This window comes from Mesocricetus auratus, unplaced genomic scaffold, assembly GCF_017639785.1.
Source record: "Mesocricetus auratus isolate SY011 unplaced genomic scaffold, BCM_Maur_2.0 Super-Scaffold_100011, whole genome shotgun sequence".
NCBI lineage: Eukaryota > Metazoa > Chordata > Mammalia > Rodentia > Cricetidae > Mesocricetus > Mesocricetus auratus.
Genome location: NW_024429195.1, coordinates 69196677 through 69216864, shown reverse-complemented (window position 1 = coordinate 69216864; position 20188 = coordinate 69196677). Strand labels below are relative to the sequence as shown.

Genomic DNA, 20188 nt, shown 5'->3' with positions numbered 1-20188 from the left:
ATCCGAGGCCAGGGTAAAAGAAGTGGCTGGTGCCAAGGACTGATGACATGTCTGTTGTTGTCACACAGTAGCTCTGGCTGGGAGCTGAGAGCCATGGGAAGGAAGTAGCATGGAATACGAAGGAATGAACACATAAATAAGTGCCACTGAGAGAAAAGAAATGTGGGGCTTAGGAGGTGATAGAACTTGGGGTGAAGAAGCAAGGGTTCAGGTGAAATGTTAGAGTTCCAAAAACAGTTGGGGTAATGTTGATGCCAACTGCACAGGCAGTGAGCGGGCAGCACACAGTCTTGTGCACAAGGTTAAACCGTCTGGTAGGACACATCAGCACTGATGAAAAGCTTTAGAATACAGTCAAAGCAGAAGGTGTGGATTTCACCTTCTCCGTGGAATCATGCAGAAGGCCTTCACCAATAGAGGAGTATAAAAGATGTGACTTCACTTTGTGCCAGGGGGAATCTTAGGGTTAGTTTCATTAAAAATGAAGCTATTTTGGTGTAATCTTTCTCCAGTATGATGCCTATTTTAACAAAAAGATTCTTTTTCCCCCCCCTTTTGTGGTTAAAACACTATAGGTGATGAAATAACCTTAAAGGTAAGGGGTTGATTTGAACTTATCCTATTTATTTAAATATTTTGTGTGACCACTCGGGAATATTTGTGAATTGTTTTAAAAATAGCATTTCCAAAAAAAAGAGAAAATCTGGATACTACCTGTGTAGATGATTATTAAGAACCATAAATAGGAGCCATACAGGTGAGAACTGTTTAATCGAGTAAACAAGTCTATAAAATGTACTGTGTAAGATTCCTTCATTTCCAGATGTCAGATCCCATGGTCTCCCTTGCTGTTGCAGTTAAGTGGCATCAACTCTTACTTTTGCTAATTATTGATATTTGGATTCATTGTTTCCTTTAGGTGTTTCAAAATCTTGAGTGCTAATGGTGAGGCAAAAGTATTCAGACCCAGGGACCGTGATGATATTGTGAAAACTGTGATTGAGCCAATGGCATCAGAAGGCCTGAGAACCATATGTCTGGCATTCAGAGATTTTCCAGCAGGAGAACCAGAACCAGAGTGGGATAACGAGAATGATGTCGTCACTGGCCTTACTTGCATTGCTGTTGTGGGGATTGAAGATCCTGTGAGGCCTGAGGTGGTTAAATGTCCTGTTCTACATGTGTAGAATTTTGTGCTATACTGTATCTAGGCATTAACCATAACCAGTCTTCCAGTACAACTCCTGATGTTCATGATTTTTACCTTCTGTGAACCAAAAATGAATGAAATAGTAACAATGTAGCAATAATAAGCTAGCATATATTCCCCATGCTACTATTTAGGGAGGCAGCTTCCCTGATATCCTCTGTAGTTATAGCACCATAACCTAGCACAGTACCTTAACTGTGTACATTTTTCAGTTGACGTTTAACTTAATAATGAATGTCATTAAGTGGTTAAGTTTCATTCTACAGCCCAGGACTATCCAGTAGAGCTTTCATTGAAGACAGAAGCATCTGAGTTTCTCTCAATACAGAAGCCACTGACTGTGTGTATCATGGTCTTGAGGTGTGACTAGTACAACTGAAAAACCACGTTTTAAATTTTACTGAAATTTAAACATCTGCCATATCTGATAGCAAAGAATGCTAGACTTTGTCTTTTAAATTAATTGAAAGTTTTATTTGCTTGCTGGCTTTTGGTTTTGAGGTGTATTCCAGGTACTGTTCTATATACTAGAGACAGAAAGTTTAGAAATCTGGTCCCCAGCTTCAAAGAAATCAGTGTCTTGGGTGAGAGTGACTACAGTATTTGATGTTAGTCCATTGCCAATTATACAGAGCATGTTGTATAGTTGAAGACCAAGGGGGTGTCAACCTAATCTAAAGTAGTAGTGTCTTTTTTTATTGGTTTTTTTTTTCTGAGCAGTTCACATATAGCTTCATTTAGTGCTTACCTGGTGGTTATAATATTAATTACTCTGATTTGACAATTGAAAATACTGAGATGTGTGGCAATCAATCATAACACAGTTTCATCACTGAAACAGAAGCTCCACAGTCGCTACTACCCATCCCACAGTCTTTCCCATCCTGCATCCTGTGGTGCCGGGGAGTCACTTGTCTGCTGTTTGTGGCTACATTCATCTACCTAGAACTTTTAAAACATAAAACAAGCAAACAAAAGAAACCCAAAAAAACTACTTAGTTCAATATAATTAAATATTGACTGGCCTACATCTCGCCATTCCCCTTAAACACCCAACTTGTGTTAACCAACATCCACTCTGCCCTTCCTAAATGATACTGCAAAGTTTTAAACCAACCACAGTCTGTCCGTACTGTCTTCCCCGTATAAATGACCCTAGATAAGTTTCTAGTCAGAGATTTGCTTAGATGTTTAAGCTAAAATGTCTCTTGAGCTTGTCTAAGATAATCAGGAGGTACATTATATTTAAGCAACTGACCAGTATTTTATAAATCAGGTCTTAATTAAAAAATTAATAACCCAAGCATCACTAGGACCTCTTATAGTACCTGGCACCATGTAAACATTAGGGAGTAGAGAAGGCCTCCCTCCAGTGATGTAGCTAACTAAGAGCTAGCAGAGTGTCAAAAAATAATAATATAAACCTCTAAACTTAGATGTGTATTTAAGTTGTTCATGATTTGTGTGTCCTAAGAGTATCAGATACCCTGCTATTTGCACCACCCTTGAAAAGCGTGTTGTGGTAACTTTTTCTCCAGAAACATTTAATTCAGAAGCACAATAAATACTAAGCTCTGGTTATTTACGAGGTACTTAAATATTTAAGTAAATGAAAGAAATTGCGTTGGTGATTTAAGAGATAAGTAAAGATCTGCCTTGAGAAACAGATAGACTTGCAGAGGACATGGATAAACAAGTATCTGTAATATGATGGGGTAGCCAATAATAAAGATATTTAATAATAAGATGAAGGCCAGTTTATGTAGGTGGGTAACTAATTCAGTGGCGTTCCACAGAGGTTACATTGAAGCTGGACTTGGAATAATCATAGGCAGGCAGCTCACAGGACTAATTTAGTACTTCCTCCTCTGTGTGTGTATGTGAAGTGTTGATGGTTGAGAAATGACACACAAGAGTTTCTCCTTTCTAAATCATAAATTGTGTTGGCATTGGGCTCCTTCTGTAAAAACAAACCAAACGAGTAACACTTTCATTAAGTGTTTTTCTTGGGTATGTCATTCTCAGTGTATTTTCCTCATTGCTGCTGTCTGCATGGCCCTATGCATTTGGATTTGCAGCCTCTGCTCTAGTAGGATCTGTGGATCTTCTGGCTAGACGAACAGGAAAGAATTTCCTGAGCATACTACAGTAGCAGACTCACACACTGCCATGTCAGTCTGTGTAGTAGAGAAGAGTTTTAGTAAAACTTTCCTGAGGCCATCTGTTACTCTCCAGTACCAAAAGCTCTGCTTTGTGTGTGACAGCTGAGGAGTCATTGTGTATTTTTAACATGTGTTGCTATGGTAAAAAGAATTCTATCACACAGTGTATCAAACGTTTTAAAGAAGAAGCAACATACTAGGGATAGAGCTGACTCGGGAGAAGTTTGAGATAAAATCTGTTATGGCATGTTGGTCCTTAATGGAAGCATAGGGAGGAAATGAAAAGGAAATTAGAGTTGACTCCCAGGTTCTAATAGATAATAAAGTATAGAAAGCATACTGTATATACCAAATTGCGATGCCCACTTTGTAGACTGAACCTTGAATACAGCTCTCAGTCCGAAGGAACGGTGTGGGTTTTAAGGACATTAGCCCATAAACGGTTTGCAAGCAGATAAAAGATGGACTAGAACAGTGGCTCTCAACTTGCCTAAAGTCGCATACCTTGAATATGGTTGTGACTGCCCCAACCATATAATTATTTTTGTTGCTACCTCATAATTGTAACTTTACTACTTTTATGAATTGTAATGCAGATGTCTGATAGGCAGGATACCAGACATTGACACTTGGTTTGAGAATAACTGGATTAGGAGAAGTGAAAATAAAAGCAAGCTGTCTGTAACTAAACATTTCACTCAGGTGTCCCCAGGGCAGTGAACGTGAGTCATTGAGAACTACCACATAAGAATGGCCTGCTAGTTTCCAGAGGAAGAGAGGCTTTAAACAGAGTAAGGATGGCAACTGAAAATGACTGACAGTAATAGGAAAAATGACAGACATTATTGGCAGTGGCTAAGGAAATTTTGGACATCTTGAGAAAGTTGTCATTTGTGAGTTTGTGAGGTCATATTTGTTCAGTGAGATGTTTTTCTTTGGAAATAATTTTCTGTCCTAGTGAATTTTTTTTCTGTATAAACCAGGTACCAGAGGCAATAAAGAAATGTCAGAGAGCTGGAATTACTGTGCGCATGGTCACTGGTGATAATATTAATACTGCTCGGGCTATTGCTACCAAATGTGGTATTTTACACCCAGGGGAAGATTTCCTTTGCTTAGAAGGTAAAGATTTTAACCGAAGAATACGAAATGAAAAGGGAGAGGTAAGAATTAAGTTTTAAATTGACATGCTTAGTGTATCAGTAATTTCTTCAGCCAATACATATTGAATATACATTCTTTGTCAGGCACTATACATCAGTAATGCTGTTCAGAAGAAAACAGTTTCGTATTCTAGGAGATAGGAACAGTGGTTCTAAAAGTGCTATGTGTTGCAAGACTGCTTTATGAAAGGAGTTATGTATGTCTAGGCTACTTTTGTAAATACAGTGCTATCAAGAGTAACCAGGTGGGCAGGAATAGCTGACATGGAGGGGAAGTTAGGAGACCCTGACCTCAGAGTGCTCCTGCTAAGGAAGTGCGTTTTCATAGGTAGTGGGGGAATTTTTCAAGATTTGACGTTTAGGTATAGAGAGTAGTGGTTTTCAAACTTATGTAAGACAACTTGTTAAAACACAGATTGATGCTCCCTCCCCACTCAAGAATATTTATTGTTTGACCTGAGCCCCTGCCCAAGAGTTGTAATTCTGAGAGGTTCCAAGGAGTTCTTTACCCTTGGACCATGGCTAAAGAAGCACTGGTAAACATGGCAGCTGGCTAATTTTGAATTATAAGACTAGTTTTGGCATATCTTAACTTTGCTAAAAAATTTTTAGATTGAGCAAGAAAGGATAGACAAGATTTGGCCAAAGCTTCGAGTACTTGCAAGATCATCTCCCACTGACAAACACACACTGGTTAAAGGTGAGTACTTGTGTAACTGTCTCAGTTTCTTAACACAGAACGTGTTCTGCTTCCTTAAGTTGAAACAAACCCTGAATATTAAATTGAGTCACAAATAGCAATTTTTCTAGTAAAATGCAGAAATATTGCTTTCTGATATCATGGGAAAATTATGTTCATCTTCAATGATTGCTAACTCCTAATATATAACCTTACTTTATATTGATCTTTGCTCTATAGCTAAACAGTTTATAGTTTTATGTTTGTTTAAATGTATTAACTTTGAGTTTATGAAAGGGACTAATTGGGATATTCTACAGAATAACGTTATTCATTCAAAGGATTTTATAGCACTAATATTTACTTCTCTTTAAGGTATAATTGACAGCACTGTCTCAGAGCAACGCCAAGTTGTAGCTGTAACTGGCGATGGTACAAATGATGGCCCTGCACTAAAGAAAGCAGATGTTGGATTTGCCATGGTAAGAGCCTACTTACCCAAATATTTATATACAGTTTGCTAACTGGGTTGTCTGTTTGTTGCCAAAATTACTGCTGATTTTAAACAATGTTCCTCAAAATTAGTTTAAGAGATAAAGGATAAGCCTTTAAGTGAGTTTACAAATCTAATTATTTTATATGCTAGCTTTATGAGATGCTGTGAAGTCTAGCAAGAAAATTATTTCTTTGGACAACTGTTAACAATAAACATTTGCTTTGTTGTACCCTGAGAAATACTAAACATTGGTCAACTCACCTGACTCTTACAACCACCTTCTTAAACAAACTTATAACAATGGTAACCTAACAGCTTATAAAAAGAATTCTTGAATGTCATCATTTTATATAGGCATACAGTCTTCTGTGTGCACAAAATAATGTGTTTCATTATGACATGCTTTGCTCATATTCACACAGTCATTGCCCTCTCTCACCCACCCTCCCCTCTTGCTAGTCCTTTACCCTCCACAGATTGCCCTTCTGTTTTGATGCCTTACATGGTTTTCAATCTAGATTCAAGGGGTTTTGGGGGGTGCTTGTTCCTCAACTAAAGTGTTTTATTTACTTTGTCTTATTTTTAGAAAGTAATAGTCTATAGCCCTTATTGTCAAATCCTAAACTTAACCAGAAAAACTATTTTTGCTTAATATACAGCCCAGTTTTTATTTTTTTCATTGGACTAGAAAGTTTTACATTGACTACAAAAATCTCTTTTGAAGAGCTATTAGCGTGACTGTCTGTGGCCATTGTAGAAAGGTCAGTTTTCTTAGGGTGCTGAATTTGCCTCCTTATCCCTAAGATATCAGACACATTCAGTTGTGAAATAAAGCCCAACACTAAGGGTTCCAGGTATGAAGAAGACTCATGGTAGGATCTAATTACGAGAGATGATGAGAGGAAATATTTGAGTAAATTTCCCTTCAAGCAAAAGCAAAAATTCTAAAGACACCCTATCTATATCTCCCCTACTCTATATCTAGACTGCTGTATTGACATGAAATGTTGAAAGCTTCTGACGAGTTCCAGAAGTGGGCTGAGGGATGCTTAAGGATTTGTTAGGACCACCAATTTCTTGTACCTCAGCATTTAACAGATTCTTACTACTGCTGTGACCCTGATGGCAAACCAGGATGACAAAACTAGTTCCATATAAGAAAGGATTTTTCCCTCAAAATGGGCATAAGACGTATATAGTGAGTTTTAAGTAATTGTTAGCAAAACTTACCAAAAAAAAAAAAATGCACTACACAGGCTATGTTGGTAGTGGGTTTTACACAACTTTAAATTTAAAAATGAAATTTACTTCAAAAGTAAAGAGGAGTAAATCCTTGGGTGGCTTGGTCTTGTAATCATTTTTTGCTAAAACTTGGATTCTAATAAAGGAGAAACCAGTTTAGATAGATGTGTACATGTAGTCACACTGAGAAACTCATTGAAAACTGTTGTCTGTCTGATTCAGAGTTCCCAAACACAGGTGTCCATTTTCTTTGAATACCAACTAACCTTGTAAGGATTTGATCAAAGACATGAAGAGACTTGCGTGTAGAGCCTATAAAAACTGTCTGAAATTGATAAGATGATGACCTAGGGACTAAAAATTGAAGTCATAGTTGCATGGAATTGAATGTCTTGAGTAAAGCTCTGTTTCAGTTCCTGGTGCTGAGCTACACTGTGTGTAGCGTTTTTTTAAGTTTGGTGTCCAATGTTCCAACCATGTGCTATTTCTTTCTCCTTATTTTTTGACTCCAAAAGGAAATGACTGTTTTAGCTGTTTTCTTACCCTTACATATGAACCGTTTGATTGCAGTGCTTTGTCACCATACAAAGTGTTGACTCCTGACTTTTCTCCAAAGACGAGTAGTACTCAACACTTCCCAGACACAGGTGCCCAGGCACAGTACCGCATTTGCTCCTTGACACTCATGCTCAGCCATTCTCCCAGTAATAGTGTATCATCATTCTGACTAGATTACTGGTCACTCTTTATTGTGACTGTCGGTGCCATCCCACCCTGAGCCACTTGACCTACAATTAATTTTCCTTTTGTGTTTCCTGCCAATTATCTTTCTTGTTGTTCACTTGATTTTTGTGTTTTCTTTTGTTTTGTTTTCTTTTGTTTTTGTTTTGTTTTGTTTTGTTTTTCGAGACAGGGTTTCTCTGTGTAGCTTTGGAGCCTATCCTGGTGCCCTTTAGACCAGGCTAGCCTTGAACTCACAGAGATCGGCCTGCCTCTGCCTCCCTAGTGCTGGGATTAAAGGCATGCACCACCACTGCCCTGCCCTTTCCCTAAATTTTAACATACTTGGCACACATTCATTCCCAGAGTCTCTCTGCGGTGACTCATAGACAGTTGGTGATCTTACCAGTTTTACCTTAGAGACTCCTCTGCCCCACCTCTTAGTCTGCTTTAATCTGGCAATGGAGTAGAAGTGACAGATTGCCCGGTTGTATGAATTCAAGAGAGTGCTGAGATCTAGTTACCTTGTCCTGTGCAGTACAAGGAATAGATACAACCTGTGACTCCAGAAGCTCATTGCTTCTGCCTGTTTTAAACTCCAAAATCACAAGTATTGCGCCCATCTTTTGTTCAGCATCAGTACATGAAAATTATGTTTATAGGTACAATTAACTTGTATTTACTAACCCACAGCCCATGAATCTACCCATTCTACTGCTGACAGTGTTACTATTCTGAGGCTTCTCGTTGCTTCTTCAGTGTCTTCAGGTCTTCAAGAGAGCACCTCTCATTTCATCTCTCATTTCTAAGTGTCCCCTGAAACTGCAAGGCCTGAGCCTTATAGGAACTCTATAATGGGGAAAAGTTGTCTCTGCTTTCCCTACTGATGATGACTTAAGTGTCAGATGCCTTCAGTCTCCTGAGTTATTTGCCATTCATCATCTGCTTCCAGTCCTGCGGTTTTTCTGCAAACATTCCTTTCCCTCACATTTAATCACTTTCAATATTTTCAAAAATTTTAAAATAATGTCTTAAATTTGAGAATCCATACATATGTACAAAGTATAATAATCATATCCACCTCCTCCATTTCACCCCTCCTACTGCTCCAGTCCCTCCAACATGCCTCCCTCCCTCCCAACTCCATGTCCAGTCTTTTTCTGTTAGTATTTTTTAATACACTTTTTGCATGACTTTGGAAAAGGCATCCTTTCATTTGCAGCAGTATTTACATTTTACTTTTCATGCTTCATACTTTATATATGGTGTCTCCTAAGCCTGAATGTGTTGCTCAGTGACATCTTAAAATTACAGTATTATCTTCTTTTCGCATAAACGTAATTATTTTTATTAAGTATGATGGTACACATTTGCATATGTAAAGTTATATTTTAAACATTTAGTCTAATTCACAGACTTTTTTAACAGGGCATTGCTGGAACTGATGTGGCTAAAGAAGCATCTGATATTATTCTCACAGATGACAACTTTACAAGCATTGTTAAAGCAGTTATGTGGGGACGAAATGTCTATGACAGCATCTCAAAATTCCTTCAGTTCCAGCTAACTGTTAATGTAGTAGCAGTGATTGTTGCTTTCACGGGCGCTTGTATTACTCAAGTAGGTGACTGTTAATATTTATTTCAAAGCAAAATTTCTGTGATCTACCTTTTTAAAGTCCTTAAGTATTTAAATAAGATAAAGCTTTATATTGTAGGCTAATTAACATAAAATGTAATCTGTTTTGTTCCTTGAGTCTTTGTAATCTTAAAGGCTTCCTGAAAGTTGCTACTTCCCTGAACACGTGTGAATGTCTATTAGGAAGCCTGTCTTTTCTAGGATTCACCACTTAAGGCGGTACAGATGCTGTGGGTAAACCTCATCATGGACACACTGGCTTCCCTGGCCCTGGCAACAGAACCACCCACCGAGTCGCTCTTGCTTCGGAAGCCTTATGGTAGAAATAAGCCTCTCATCTCACGTACAATGATGAAGAATATTTTGGGCCATGCATTCTATCAACTCGTAGTGGTTTTTACGCTCTTATTTGCTGGTAAGAGTTCACTGTAAGAAAGTTTCAGTTAAACTGTGTTACACATTACTATCACCCAGTATGCCTTTGTATGGCAGGATTCTCAGAAGCCTCCATTCTGTTCCTGACTTCACATACCTTAAAATTTTCCTTGCTTTTTATGATGCCTACTCGGTTTGGGGAGAATGATAAGAGGGTGGAGGAAATAAAGAGGCTTGGCTTTTATCCAGTCTCCACTTTTCTTAAGTGTAAAGCAAAAACTGTACCAGATAATCCCAGGGTCCCTTCCACATCCAAGACTGACCAAGCTTGGCTGAGTTGCACATTATGTTATTTCAATGATAATTACAAAATGGTGACTTCTCGTTTCAGGAGAGAAGTTTTTTGATATCGACAGTGGAAGGAATGCCCCTCTGCATGCTCCACCCTCGGAACATTACACTATTGTGTTTAATACCTTTGTGCTGATGCAGCTTTTCAATGAAATCAATGCTCGGAAAATTCACGGTGAAAGAAATGTGTTTGAAGGAATCTTTAATAATGCCATCTTCTGCACTATTGTTTTAGGCACCTTTGTGGTACAGGTGAGTAACTGGAAAAGAAGTTTAGATTATATGAGACATACTCAACAAATGAGTACTTTGTTCTGTAAATGACTCCAGCTGGGAGGGTGCTTCTCTATATTGACTTGTGATGTCTGTCCAACTAAATACTGATTTAAGGCATATTCTGAAAACTATGGCAACTCGTCATTAGATTTTTCAGAAGTCAGTCCCACAGCTGCCTCAGCAAATAGCTTTATTTCTTTCAACTATAAAGAATTATTTTTATTTAAAAAACTAGAAACACTGAACATTTTCCCTTTCCCAGTTTTGTTTTCTGGGTTTTTTGTTGTTGTTGTTGTTGGTTTTGGTTTTGGTTTTTGGTTTACAGTTTCGTTCATTTATGAAAATCCAAACGTGATTACCACATCAGTTCTAATAGTTATAACCATTAGAATAATGCTAGGCTCCTAGCAAACCAGTGATGACTATCTAGACAAATATTCTTGACATTAAAAAACAATGACATTAACAAATAAATGAAAAGCATGAAATTTATGATGCTTTCTATAGTATAAAAATTGTAATGACTGTTCGGTACCAAAATTACTTTTCTTTTAATTTCAGTATTTCACAGTTACTTACCTTCTATCAGAGAGAATTGCTAGACTTAGACATAGGTGAATATTTTGTTGCTTCATACTTACTATTCCCAGGTAAACTATGGTAGGACATTAAGGATCAGGAAGGAATCACAGGCCACATATTGTGAACTTTGTGTATGTATGTCAGTGGACTTCACTCTCTCTATTGAACAGATGAGCAGAGCTAGCGTACACTTCATAGCTCTAGCAGGTTGCTTTTTTTCTATTACAGAGCATTCACAGTTGGTTTAACATCTAAATGTCAACCAGGAGTAACTGCTGTATAGAAGAGAAAGCAAGGTGGCATATTCTGTCCACATATGTTTCCATGACATGTGGTACCTCCCACAAAACATACATTACCTCTCATGAAAGGTGTAAATTCACCAAAGCATATCAAAGAATGTAGGTATTTGAGATAATATAGGAAATAGCAGACAGTTATTCTTTTGGTCATGTGATTTTTATTTTTAGTAAACATAATTTAATATATGGATTTTACTTTATTTTATTTGTCATTTAAGCAAATGTACTCTTGATTATTCCTCCAGATAATAATTGTGCAGTTTGGTGGGAAGCCTTTCAGCTGCTCAGAACTTTCAATAGAACAGTGGCTGTGGTCAATATTCCTGGGAATGGGGACCTTACTCTGGGGCCAGGTAAAAATCTCACTGTGTTTGTTAAAACCTAAAGTAATTGTTTTAAAACTTTCAGCCATTTTTGTTACTTACTCTAGTTAGCGCTCGAGTCACAAAGGGGAATTATGAATGACAAGCGGTTTGTTTCCCTTCCCTAGGTGGCTCCTGTTCATTGTGCTCATTGATCTGTTGCTCATCTCTAGGTTTTAGAGCAGGTTGGTGCAGTTACAAACTTGGCACATGTGTGTCTGGTAATGCCTGTGTCTTTCCCACCTGCTTTTATATTTTCAGAATAAATATACTTCATTACTTTGCAATAGATTTTAGGATCTTTCCCTTGGAGAAATTTTTAGTCTTACAAGCGGTTTGTTAAAATCACAAGTATCTGAAAAACACAGCCACAAAATAGGATTTTAAGGTATTGGAGTAGTTTTAATAGTTGTCTATAATTGAAAATGCCAGATGTACTAATTCTGTTGCGAGCCATGCTTCTTTTAAAGATGAGCGGTAATGACATACACAGTGTTCACCTTCATGCTGTTGTTACTAGTATCAAAGCAGCTGTTGGAGAATCAGTAGTGACATGTCCATGAGCACAGAGTAGCATGTTACCGTATAACTTGTGTGAGCTCATTCATTGTCATTCTGCAGATCAAGCCAAACTCAAGTTTTATATTTTTCTTAGTTGTATTTCTAGGTTCTAAGTAGTTTTTGTTATCTTAAAACTTTCTTTCTGGGTGATCCCTAATTGGTCCACGTTTCACAGTGTTCTCTAATAGGCAGATCACAAACAAACAACCTAAAATTCTGCCTAATTTCAAGAAGAAAACTCAGTGCTGTACACACAACCAGAAGCAGCAGTGTTACATTGATTTTTGTCTGTTGATTTTAAGTGTGTGATTCTTTAAAAAAAAAAAAAAAAGCCCTGACTTTGGTGCCTGGGAGACCTGGAATCTTAGCCATTTCATGAGCAAGTGGCTTCACAAATTTGATCCTGTTTTCCCTCTGTGAGCTCAGATGGCAGAAGTAGTTCTTCAAGCTGTTCTGTGTCTGAATGCGGCTTTGTTTCCCCTTGGTAAACTATTTCATAGGTACTGTCTTTTAATGCTGAAATGCTAATATGTACTGTTGATGTTTCTGATAGTGTTCTTGTTTCTAGAGGCATCTGTTGCTATGTATTGCTATTATCGATCAGTGTTGATTAAATTTAGATAAGTTTTATGAAAATAGTTAACTGAACTGTATCAGTATAACCACAAAGATTTTTCTGAATTCTTACATTGTTTACTTGATGAATTTTTATAGCAATAATGAATTACAGACTTGTTTTGCATCCAGTAAGACCACATGCCATTTCGTGTTGTTTGAAGTAAATTAATATGAGTTCAAATGGAGATTTTATACATAAAGACACGGTAAAACTAGCCAGGTGTTGGTGGCACAGGCCTTTAATCCCAGCACTCCAGAGGCAGAGGCAGGTGGATCTCTGTGGAGTTTGAGGAAAGCTTGGTCTACAGAGTGAGTTCCAGGACAGCCTCCAAAGCTACAGAGAAATACTGTCTCGAAAAAACAAAAAGAAAAAGACACGGTAAAACATGATTGTACAATTGAATGTCATGTCTAAATTAAAATATGAGAAATGCCATCACCCTAACTTCTATTCAGAAAATATTTTGTTTTGTAAACTAGTCTTTTGTATAACTGAATAACTTTTGTTCTGAGAAAGACTGATCACCAAGGTCTCATTACTTCATTGGTAAAAATTAGTGGATACTCCTGCAATTTGTAATAATACCTTAAGTTCTTTCCCCTGTGTTATAGCTTATTTCAACAATTCCAACTAGCCGTTTAAAATTCCTAAAAGAAGCTGGTCATGGAACACAAAAGGAAGAAATACCTGAGGAGGAGTTAGCAGAGGATGTTGAAGAGATTGATCATGCCGAAAGGGAGTTGCGGCGTGGCCAGATCTTGTGGTTTAGAGGTCTGAACAGAATCCAAACACAGGTATGGGTCTGGTAGAGAGGTAGGAAAGCTGATGGGAACAATGACTTTTATCTGGGGAGAGGTCCAGACCACCTGTGCTTTGTAACTGCCTTTCTAGCTCTCCCAGCCCACAAAATGTATTCTTTTGAAAAATACTACCGATGACTGAACTGAGTGAAACTTTTAGCTGATTATGAAAGAATGTCTCTTATATGCCCTAAGCTTTTTTCCTAGCCTTTATTTTCCCCTTTCATCTCAAAAATGCTACTCTTGCCTATTTATCTGCTCTATAAAGTGCCTTTTTCTTTACATTTTGAATGTTGGTAGATGGAACGGTCCTTTCTCTTGTTCTCTCTCTCTGAGCACGCTGTCACAATCTCTGATTCCTTGCAGATGGATGTAGTGAATGCTTTCCAGAGTGGAAGTTCCATTCAGGGGGCTCTAAGGCGACAACCCTCCATCGCCAGCCAGCATCATGATGTAACAAATATTTCTACCCCTACACATGTAGTGTTTTCCTCTTCTACTGCTTCTACTACTGTGGGGTGTGAGTGTGTGTTCCTAAGTGCATGAAATTAACATTTCCTACTTCACACACCTAACGTTTCTCATTTTCTCCTTAATGTTTAAATTCATTGTTCAGGCTTTTCATAAAGCTTTCTTTTCGTAAAGTGGATTGAGACCTCAAGTGTTGCCATTGTTGTCGTTTTATTTCTTAGAGGGTTAGGTAAGAGGTGGAACAATTGCAACCAAAGATTAGACATGAGATCTGGGAGCTTGTCTCTGTGCTAACTTTTATATTCAGTGGGGAATAATATAGTAGTTTAGCACTTATGAAACTACTATAAATTTTTGAGTATATGCCTTTAAGCATATTCATACTGCATGGTTTCCAGAAGCATGTGATTTGAAACTCAGCTAAGAGACCCAGGAAATTACATTTATAATACTGAAGAAAGAATTTAGCATTTCAACTTTTAATATTGTCCTGTTTAGAAGGGAACTTAGTAGCATGAGTACAATTCTCGTGTATACAGCCAGTTGCTTGCCTTGCTGACTTGAGCTTTGTTTGCCTTGTTCTATGTGTTTTTCAGAAAAGGGGTCCTTAAATAAGCTCCTATGCTGATTATATTTGTTGGTTTCTTGGCTTTTCCTATATGTGGGGCATCAGTTCAGCTTAAAAATACAGCACAGAGCCAGGCGTTGGTGGTGCATGTCTTTAATCCCAGCACTCAGGAGGCAGAGGGCAGGCGGATCTCTGTGAGTTCAAGACCAGCCTGGTCTACCGAGGGAGTTCCAGGACAGAGTCCAAAACAATACAGAGAAACCCTGTCTCGAAAAACCAAAAAAAAAAATTACAGCACAGATATATCCTTCTGTTACATACAGAATTGACAGTGTATTAACTGCTGTTGGCCTGTCAAATTGCAATAGAAACACAGTAGAATTATAAAGTCACAAGATAATATGAACAGGATACACTTGGCTTCATGTCTGGGCATGGCCCAGCTTCTCAGCATCAGCTACAAAGTTGTTGGAAATGCATACTGTCCCGGACTCCTACTGAATCAAAATCTCCTTTTCCCGAATCCCCCATTGGTGCATAAGCTATTCATATCTGAAAGTCCTGAGATTTATAGTGTATGCTTACACTGCACCATACCATATACCATATTCCTGAACAACCCCATGAGGTGTAGGGACTATATTACTTCTGGTTTACTATTGAGGAATCCCATTTGATTACAGTTCCTCATCCTCTAGTAGCTGGAAGACTAGAACTAATTTTTTATCTCTGTATTTTCTATGTAAAGGGCCAAGTTAATTTAGACCAGTGGTTCTCAACCTTCCTAATGCTGCAACCCTTTAATACAGTTCCTCATGCTGTAGTGACCCCCCACCATAAAGTTTTTTTCTACTTAATAACTGCAATTTTGCTACTGTTAAGAGCCATAATATAAATATCTGATATGCAACACCAACCTCGCTCCCCAAAGATGTTGAGAACCGCTGATTTAGACTAATGCGGCTTACAGGTGAGGGCACAAACAGGAGGAAGGCTCAGGTCACTTGAAGGGGCATGTGACCCTAACCATACATTATACATTATACATTAGAATGTCTATTTGAATGATTCTCAGTCATCTCTTTACTGTTGAGATGGTTCTAGTGATGTTTTCTTGTAGAATGTTGGTGTCAGTTACTTTTCTTAGCTTTATAAGTAAACGGTGCCTTCATTCTTAAAATTATTAGACTTGACACAAAATGAATATTTTGCCGAGGCCCATTGTTGTCACTACAGTAACATTTTTATACTTTTCCTTTAACCTAGTTTTCAGTGTACAGTAGACACCCAAGAAGAAGAATAAATTGCCATAAATCTAAATAGTTACGAGAAAATATTGAAATTTTGTGTTTTTTCCATTGAGAATTCTAAAGAGTCCCAGGGAGGGAGGAAAAGTGGGTGAGTTTGTGTGTTTGAAATCTGATCTTTCCAGTGAACTGTAGTCTTTAGGTTATAATCTCATACAGAAAACCACTAACACTTGTGTAGAAAATGGCATATACTCAAATATTTATAGCTGTTTTTATAGTAGCATTTTACAGATATGTATTTGGGTTTTCTTTATTAATTTTTAATTAAGGAAGTAGTGGGGCAGATGTCAGTTCATTGTGGCATTCAGCTTATACTTGCTTGGCTTTTTCATAGTTGGTGACACCCTGATTCCTAGCATGATGAATAGAAACCCTTTGTGCTTGACTTTGTTTAGCTTATTTGAGTTGTTTTGAGAAATACGTTTTGGATTTTTTGTTTTGTTTTGTTTTGTTTTAAGATAATTCAACTAAGCTTGTGTATGGCTAAGTTCTCATTTTGTTTTTTGTTTTTGTCGTCTTAGGGAGAAAAAAAAACCATCCTACACAATGGCTATTAAATTTTTAGCCAGTGACAATAAGATTTTGTTAGTTTCCTTTGAATGTATACCTCTTAATTAGAGTATGTGATTTTGTTGTTCTGTAGTGTCCTACTAAAATATTCATTTTTTTACAGTGTATTGCAAGTTCCACTGCATTACATGCAAATATGATTCACTCATACCTAGCTGTTTGTGGATTCAAACTCATAAGTGAACCATTGCTGTAGTTAAGCTACTGGTGTCCTGACATCTTTTTGTGTTTTCTGCTGTTTACAGATTCGAGTGGTGAATGCATTTCGTAGTTCTTTATATGAAGGGTTAGAAAAGCCAGAATCAAGAAGTTCAATCCACAACTTTATGACACACCCTGAGTTTAGGATAGAAGATTCCGAGCCTCACATCCCCCTTATTGATGACACTGATGCTGAAGATGATGCTCCTACAAAACGCAACCCCAGCCCTCCACCCTCTCCTAACAAAAATAACAATGCTGTTGACAGCGGAATTCACCTTACAATAGAAATGAACAAGTCTGCTACCTCTTCATCCCCAGGAAGCCCACTACATAGTTTGGAAACATCACTCTGATTGTAAGCTGAATGTTAACACACTAGCTGCATTGTAAAGAAACAAATTGAAACTGAGTCTTTTCACATATTGTGACGGACAAGATAATATTCTTGTCCTTGGACTTCAACAGAAGACACACTTGTACGAATGTAGATTTATTTTTTTAAAAAAAAAAGCAAAGCTTTCTGCCAGACTGAGGGTGCTTTTTGGGGGGTGGGAGAAATGAACTGACAGATAAGCAACGGTAACTCAGCATAAGTGACCCGTGGATCATCTGTGGTACCTAGAGCGGTCCTGACGGTGTATTAGCAGAGCTGTGGTTTATCTCAGTCCTTGATGGCAGAGAGGGAGGAGTGAAGCTGGGCAAGACAGAGAGCCCTGGATCATTGAATGAATACTTTAATTTCTGCTGTTGGCTGTTAATAATTTGGATTATTTATGTTTATAAATGATACAGATCTGTTTACAAGGTTTGTAGATACTTTTTTTGTTCTTCATAGATGGGAAGCTTCCTTGTAACTAATGCAGAAGAAAATTAGTCCTTCAAATACTGCTGTATTTTCAGGAAATAAAAAAGGGGTGTTTCTATTGAAACTATTCTAAATTTTTGCCTACAATTTATCTTGTTAAATATTGTAGATAAATTGCTAATACTAATAGCCAAATAGATAACACTAATGCTTTGTTTAAAAAACAAAAAACAAAAAAAGAAAACATAACAAGACAAAAACAACAAAAAAAAAACATGAGCAGTGGTGTTCTAATGAAGTTATGGCATCTGTCCTAATTAGTTTCTTAAATACATTTACTACTTAATGGTTTTGAAAGAACTGTTTAATTTTTAAATTTTTTGAAAACTTGATAATAACCTTTTGTTCAGAATTTAGTAGATTGTTTATTGCAGGACATCAAATACACAATGAAAGATGCTTGAAATGCTTTTGTTATTTCAGGCGAATCAAATTAAACTATCAAACTACAAGAGAACCTTTAGTCCTTTTTGTTTTTGTCTAAATATGTTAGTTCAGTGATGTCTTGGTGAACTGTGAGTGAACTGTATTGATTTTTCTAATAACTCCGTAGAGACCTGCACACAGCATAGAGGGCTGTTGGCATTTTGAAAAAAGGTTAATAGGTAGAAGCATACATGTTTTCCTTTTGTTTTTGAAACTTGTTTGTAAACATAGACGAACATGCCCTTTTATTAAACAAACACAGGCAATGGTTTTAAGACAGCTCAGCTCTTATCCTTAGTTCTGCACATGTGATGCATCGGTCTGTTCCCTTTAACCACAATTGGAATAAATTTCAAGCTGGTAACAGCCCCATGAAGTACTGTTTGAATTCTTTGTTGCTCACCTCAGAGTCAGGCTGAGACAGCACAGTTTTACCACCTAACATTCTTCATAGAATCTAGTTTTATCTAAAATAGAGTCACCATTTTATAAAGAGTAATGACCACCATTGTCTCTGATACATTTGTTTTTATTAAGTGGCCAAATAACAGATTAGGCAAAAGGAGATAATACATGAAAATAGGGGAAAGCTTCTAAACATGATATATGGTTAACCATGTGATGAAATGCCCATCCATGAGTCAGTTGAAACTCTGGGCTCTCTGCTTCTTTCCTATCTCCCTTCTTCCTTTGTTTGCCCCTTGTCTTCACCCTTTAGAAACTGGTATTGTTGCAGAGCATAGATGTCACCAGATAAACAATGGTCAGGCTGATAAAGTTTACGAGGACTACTGCATCCAAGAACGCTGACTCAGCAAAGAAACATAGTTGATGGTGCTTGATATTGTTTTGGTGGGGGGGGGAATCTTTTCTCTCCATCAGTTGCCTGCAGTAATCCTCTGCAAGTCTTAGAAATATATTGGCTCTGTCACATTTATCATTGTACATTTACTCATCAGGTATTTGTAGTTATTCATACTGTAAAAAGAGGTAGCATGATATGCTGGGAAGCATATTTAGACCAGGAGTCCAGAGTGGGCTCCTAGTCTTGATTTTGCCATTAATGTGCTGCATGATCTTGGAGAAATTACTCACCCTGAAAGAGGGTGGGGGACTAGACTCCTCTTGAAGAACCCTTTCAACTCTAAAAATTGACCCTATCCACTGAAGAAGCCTGCAAGGCATAGGGAATAGAGAAAAGGGAAATGTTTTCAGTTTTCTTTTTTTATTTTGGTTATGCTTAAATATGAATGTAATTACCAAAAGATTTAGATGTGCATGTGCTTCGGAGGGTTTGTATTGAGCTTTTCCGGTCTTCATTTTTCAACTCAAGGCAATGGCTTTTTACACCACCTCCAGTCCATAAACGGGTCTTAGAACGTCCATGAAGTAATAGCAAGACATGCTCAGTGTGTGTTTCTCTCTTTGAGACACTGTAATCTCTACCAGAAATTTCCAGACATTATGTACGTAGGGGAAAAAATGCAAGCAAGCTGTTAAAGATACTGAATCCCATTATATAGAATGTATAGCTAAATCAACATCTGTAATTCACATTTTATCTTTTATCTTCTAACAAAAGAAAAGATATACTTGTTTAATTTTGCATCCCAAATGTTTTTAATCTTTGTATATTTTTTAAAGATCCTTTTCTCCTCCTCATTGCCTTTTTTGTGGTTGTAAATAGACTTGCCGCACTTTGAAGCTGAGTTACTCCTTGTCATCTTACGAATATGTGATATGGTAATTTTCATAACAGATATCAGTTTTGAACCAAGAAATGGTGATTTGTTTATAAGAAAAAAACCTGGCTTCATTTCTGTGAAATTGCTCTTTGAATTTTTCATTTCCACGTGTAAGCCAACTGAGATACTACCGTGATGGTGTTGATTTCTTTTAATGATGCTTACCATCTATTTTAGCCACTGAGCCTTTTATTATTTGTCTATTTGTAAAGTTTATTTGTCTTAACTCATTTAATAAATATACTGTTTATCTGTTTCTGAATGGGGACTGAACTTTTTGAATATTGGAATGATTTGAACATCATATTTTGGCATTCCTTTTTTCTACTGGAGATTTTTTAAATCTACATAATGAAAATTCTATTATACTTGGAATGTTGTGACTGATGCAGTGACTCTGTTCTCATGCACATGGTCTCGCCTCTTGAAGGAAAGCATGTATCGTGCCCCGGCTCCTCCCCAGTGTCAGCCCCCAACCCAGCATCATTTCT

The 20188-nt window shown here is 37.4% G+C and overlaps 1 protein-coding gene across 3 annotated transcripts in view; it reads left to right on the top strand.

Annotated features, from left to right (window-relative positions):
• Positions 1-19959, top strand: part of Atp2b1 (ATPase plasma membrane Ca2+ transporting 1) — a 97532-nt gene extending 77573 nt beyond the window's left edge. The window contains exons 12-22 of one of the 3 annotated variants that reach the window (XM_021225979.2): positions 920-1157; positions 4356-4535; positions 5148-5235; positions 5590-5696; positions 9101-9292; positions 9512-9725; positions 10077-10288; positions 11442-11549; positions 13350-13532; positions 13905-13991; positions 16703-19959. In XM_021225979.2, coding sequence (XP_021081638.1) covers positions 920-1157; positions 4356-4535; positions 5148-5235; positions 5590-5696; positions 9101-9292; positions 9512-9725; positions 10077-10288; positions 11442-11549; positions 13350-13532; positions 13905-13991; positions 16703-17014 — 1921 coding nt within the window. In that variant the 3' untranslated portion in view covers positions 17015-19959. Of the gene's footprint in view, positions 1-919; positions 1158-4355; positions 4536-5147; positions 5236-5589; positions 5697-9100; positions 9293-9511; positions 9726-10076; positions 10289-11441; positions 11550-13349; positions 13533-13904; positions 14057-16702 lie in introns of all 3 variants that reach the window. The other 2 variants (XM_021225981.2, XM_021225980.2) reach the window with 2 other exon arrangements.
• The last annotated feature ends 229 nt before the right edge of the window (positions 19960-20188 follow it).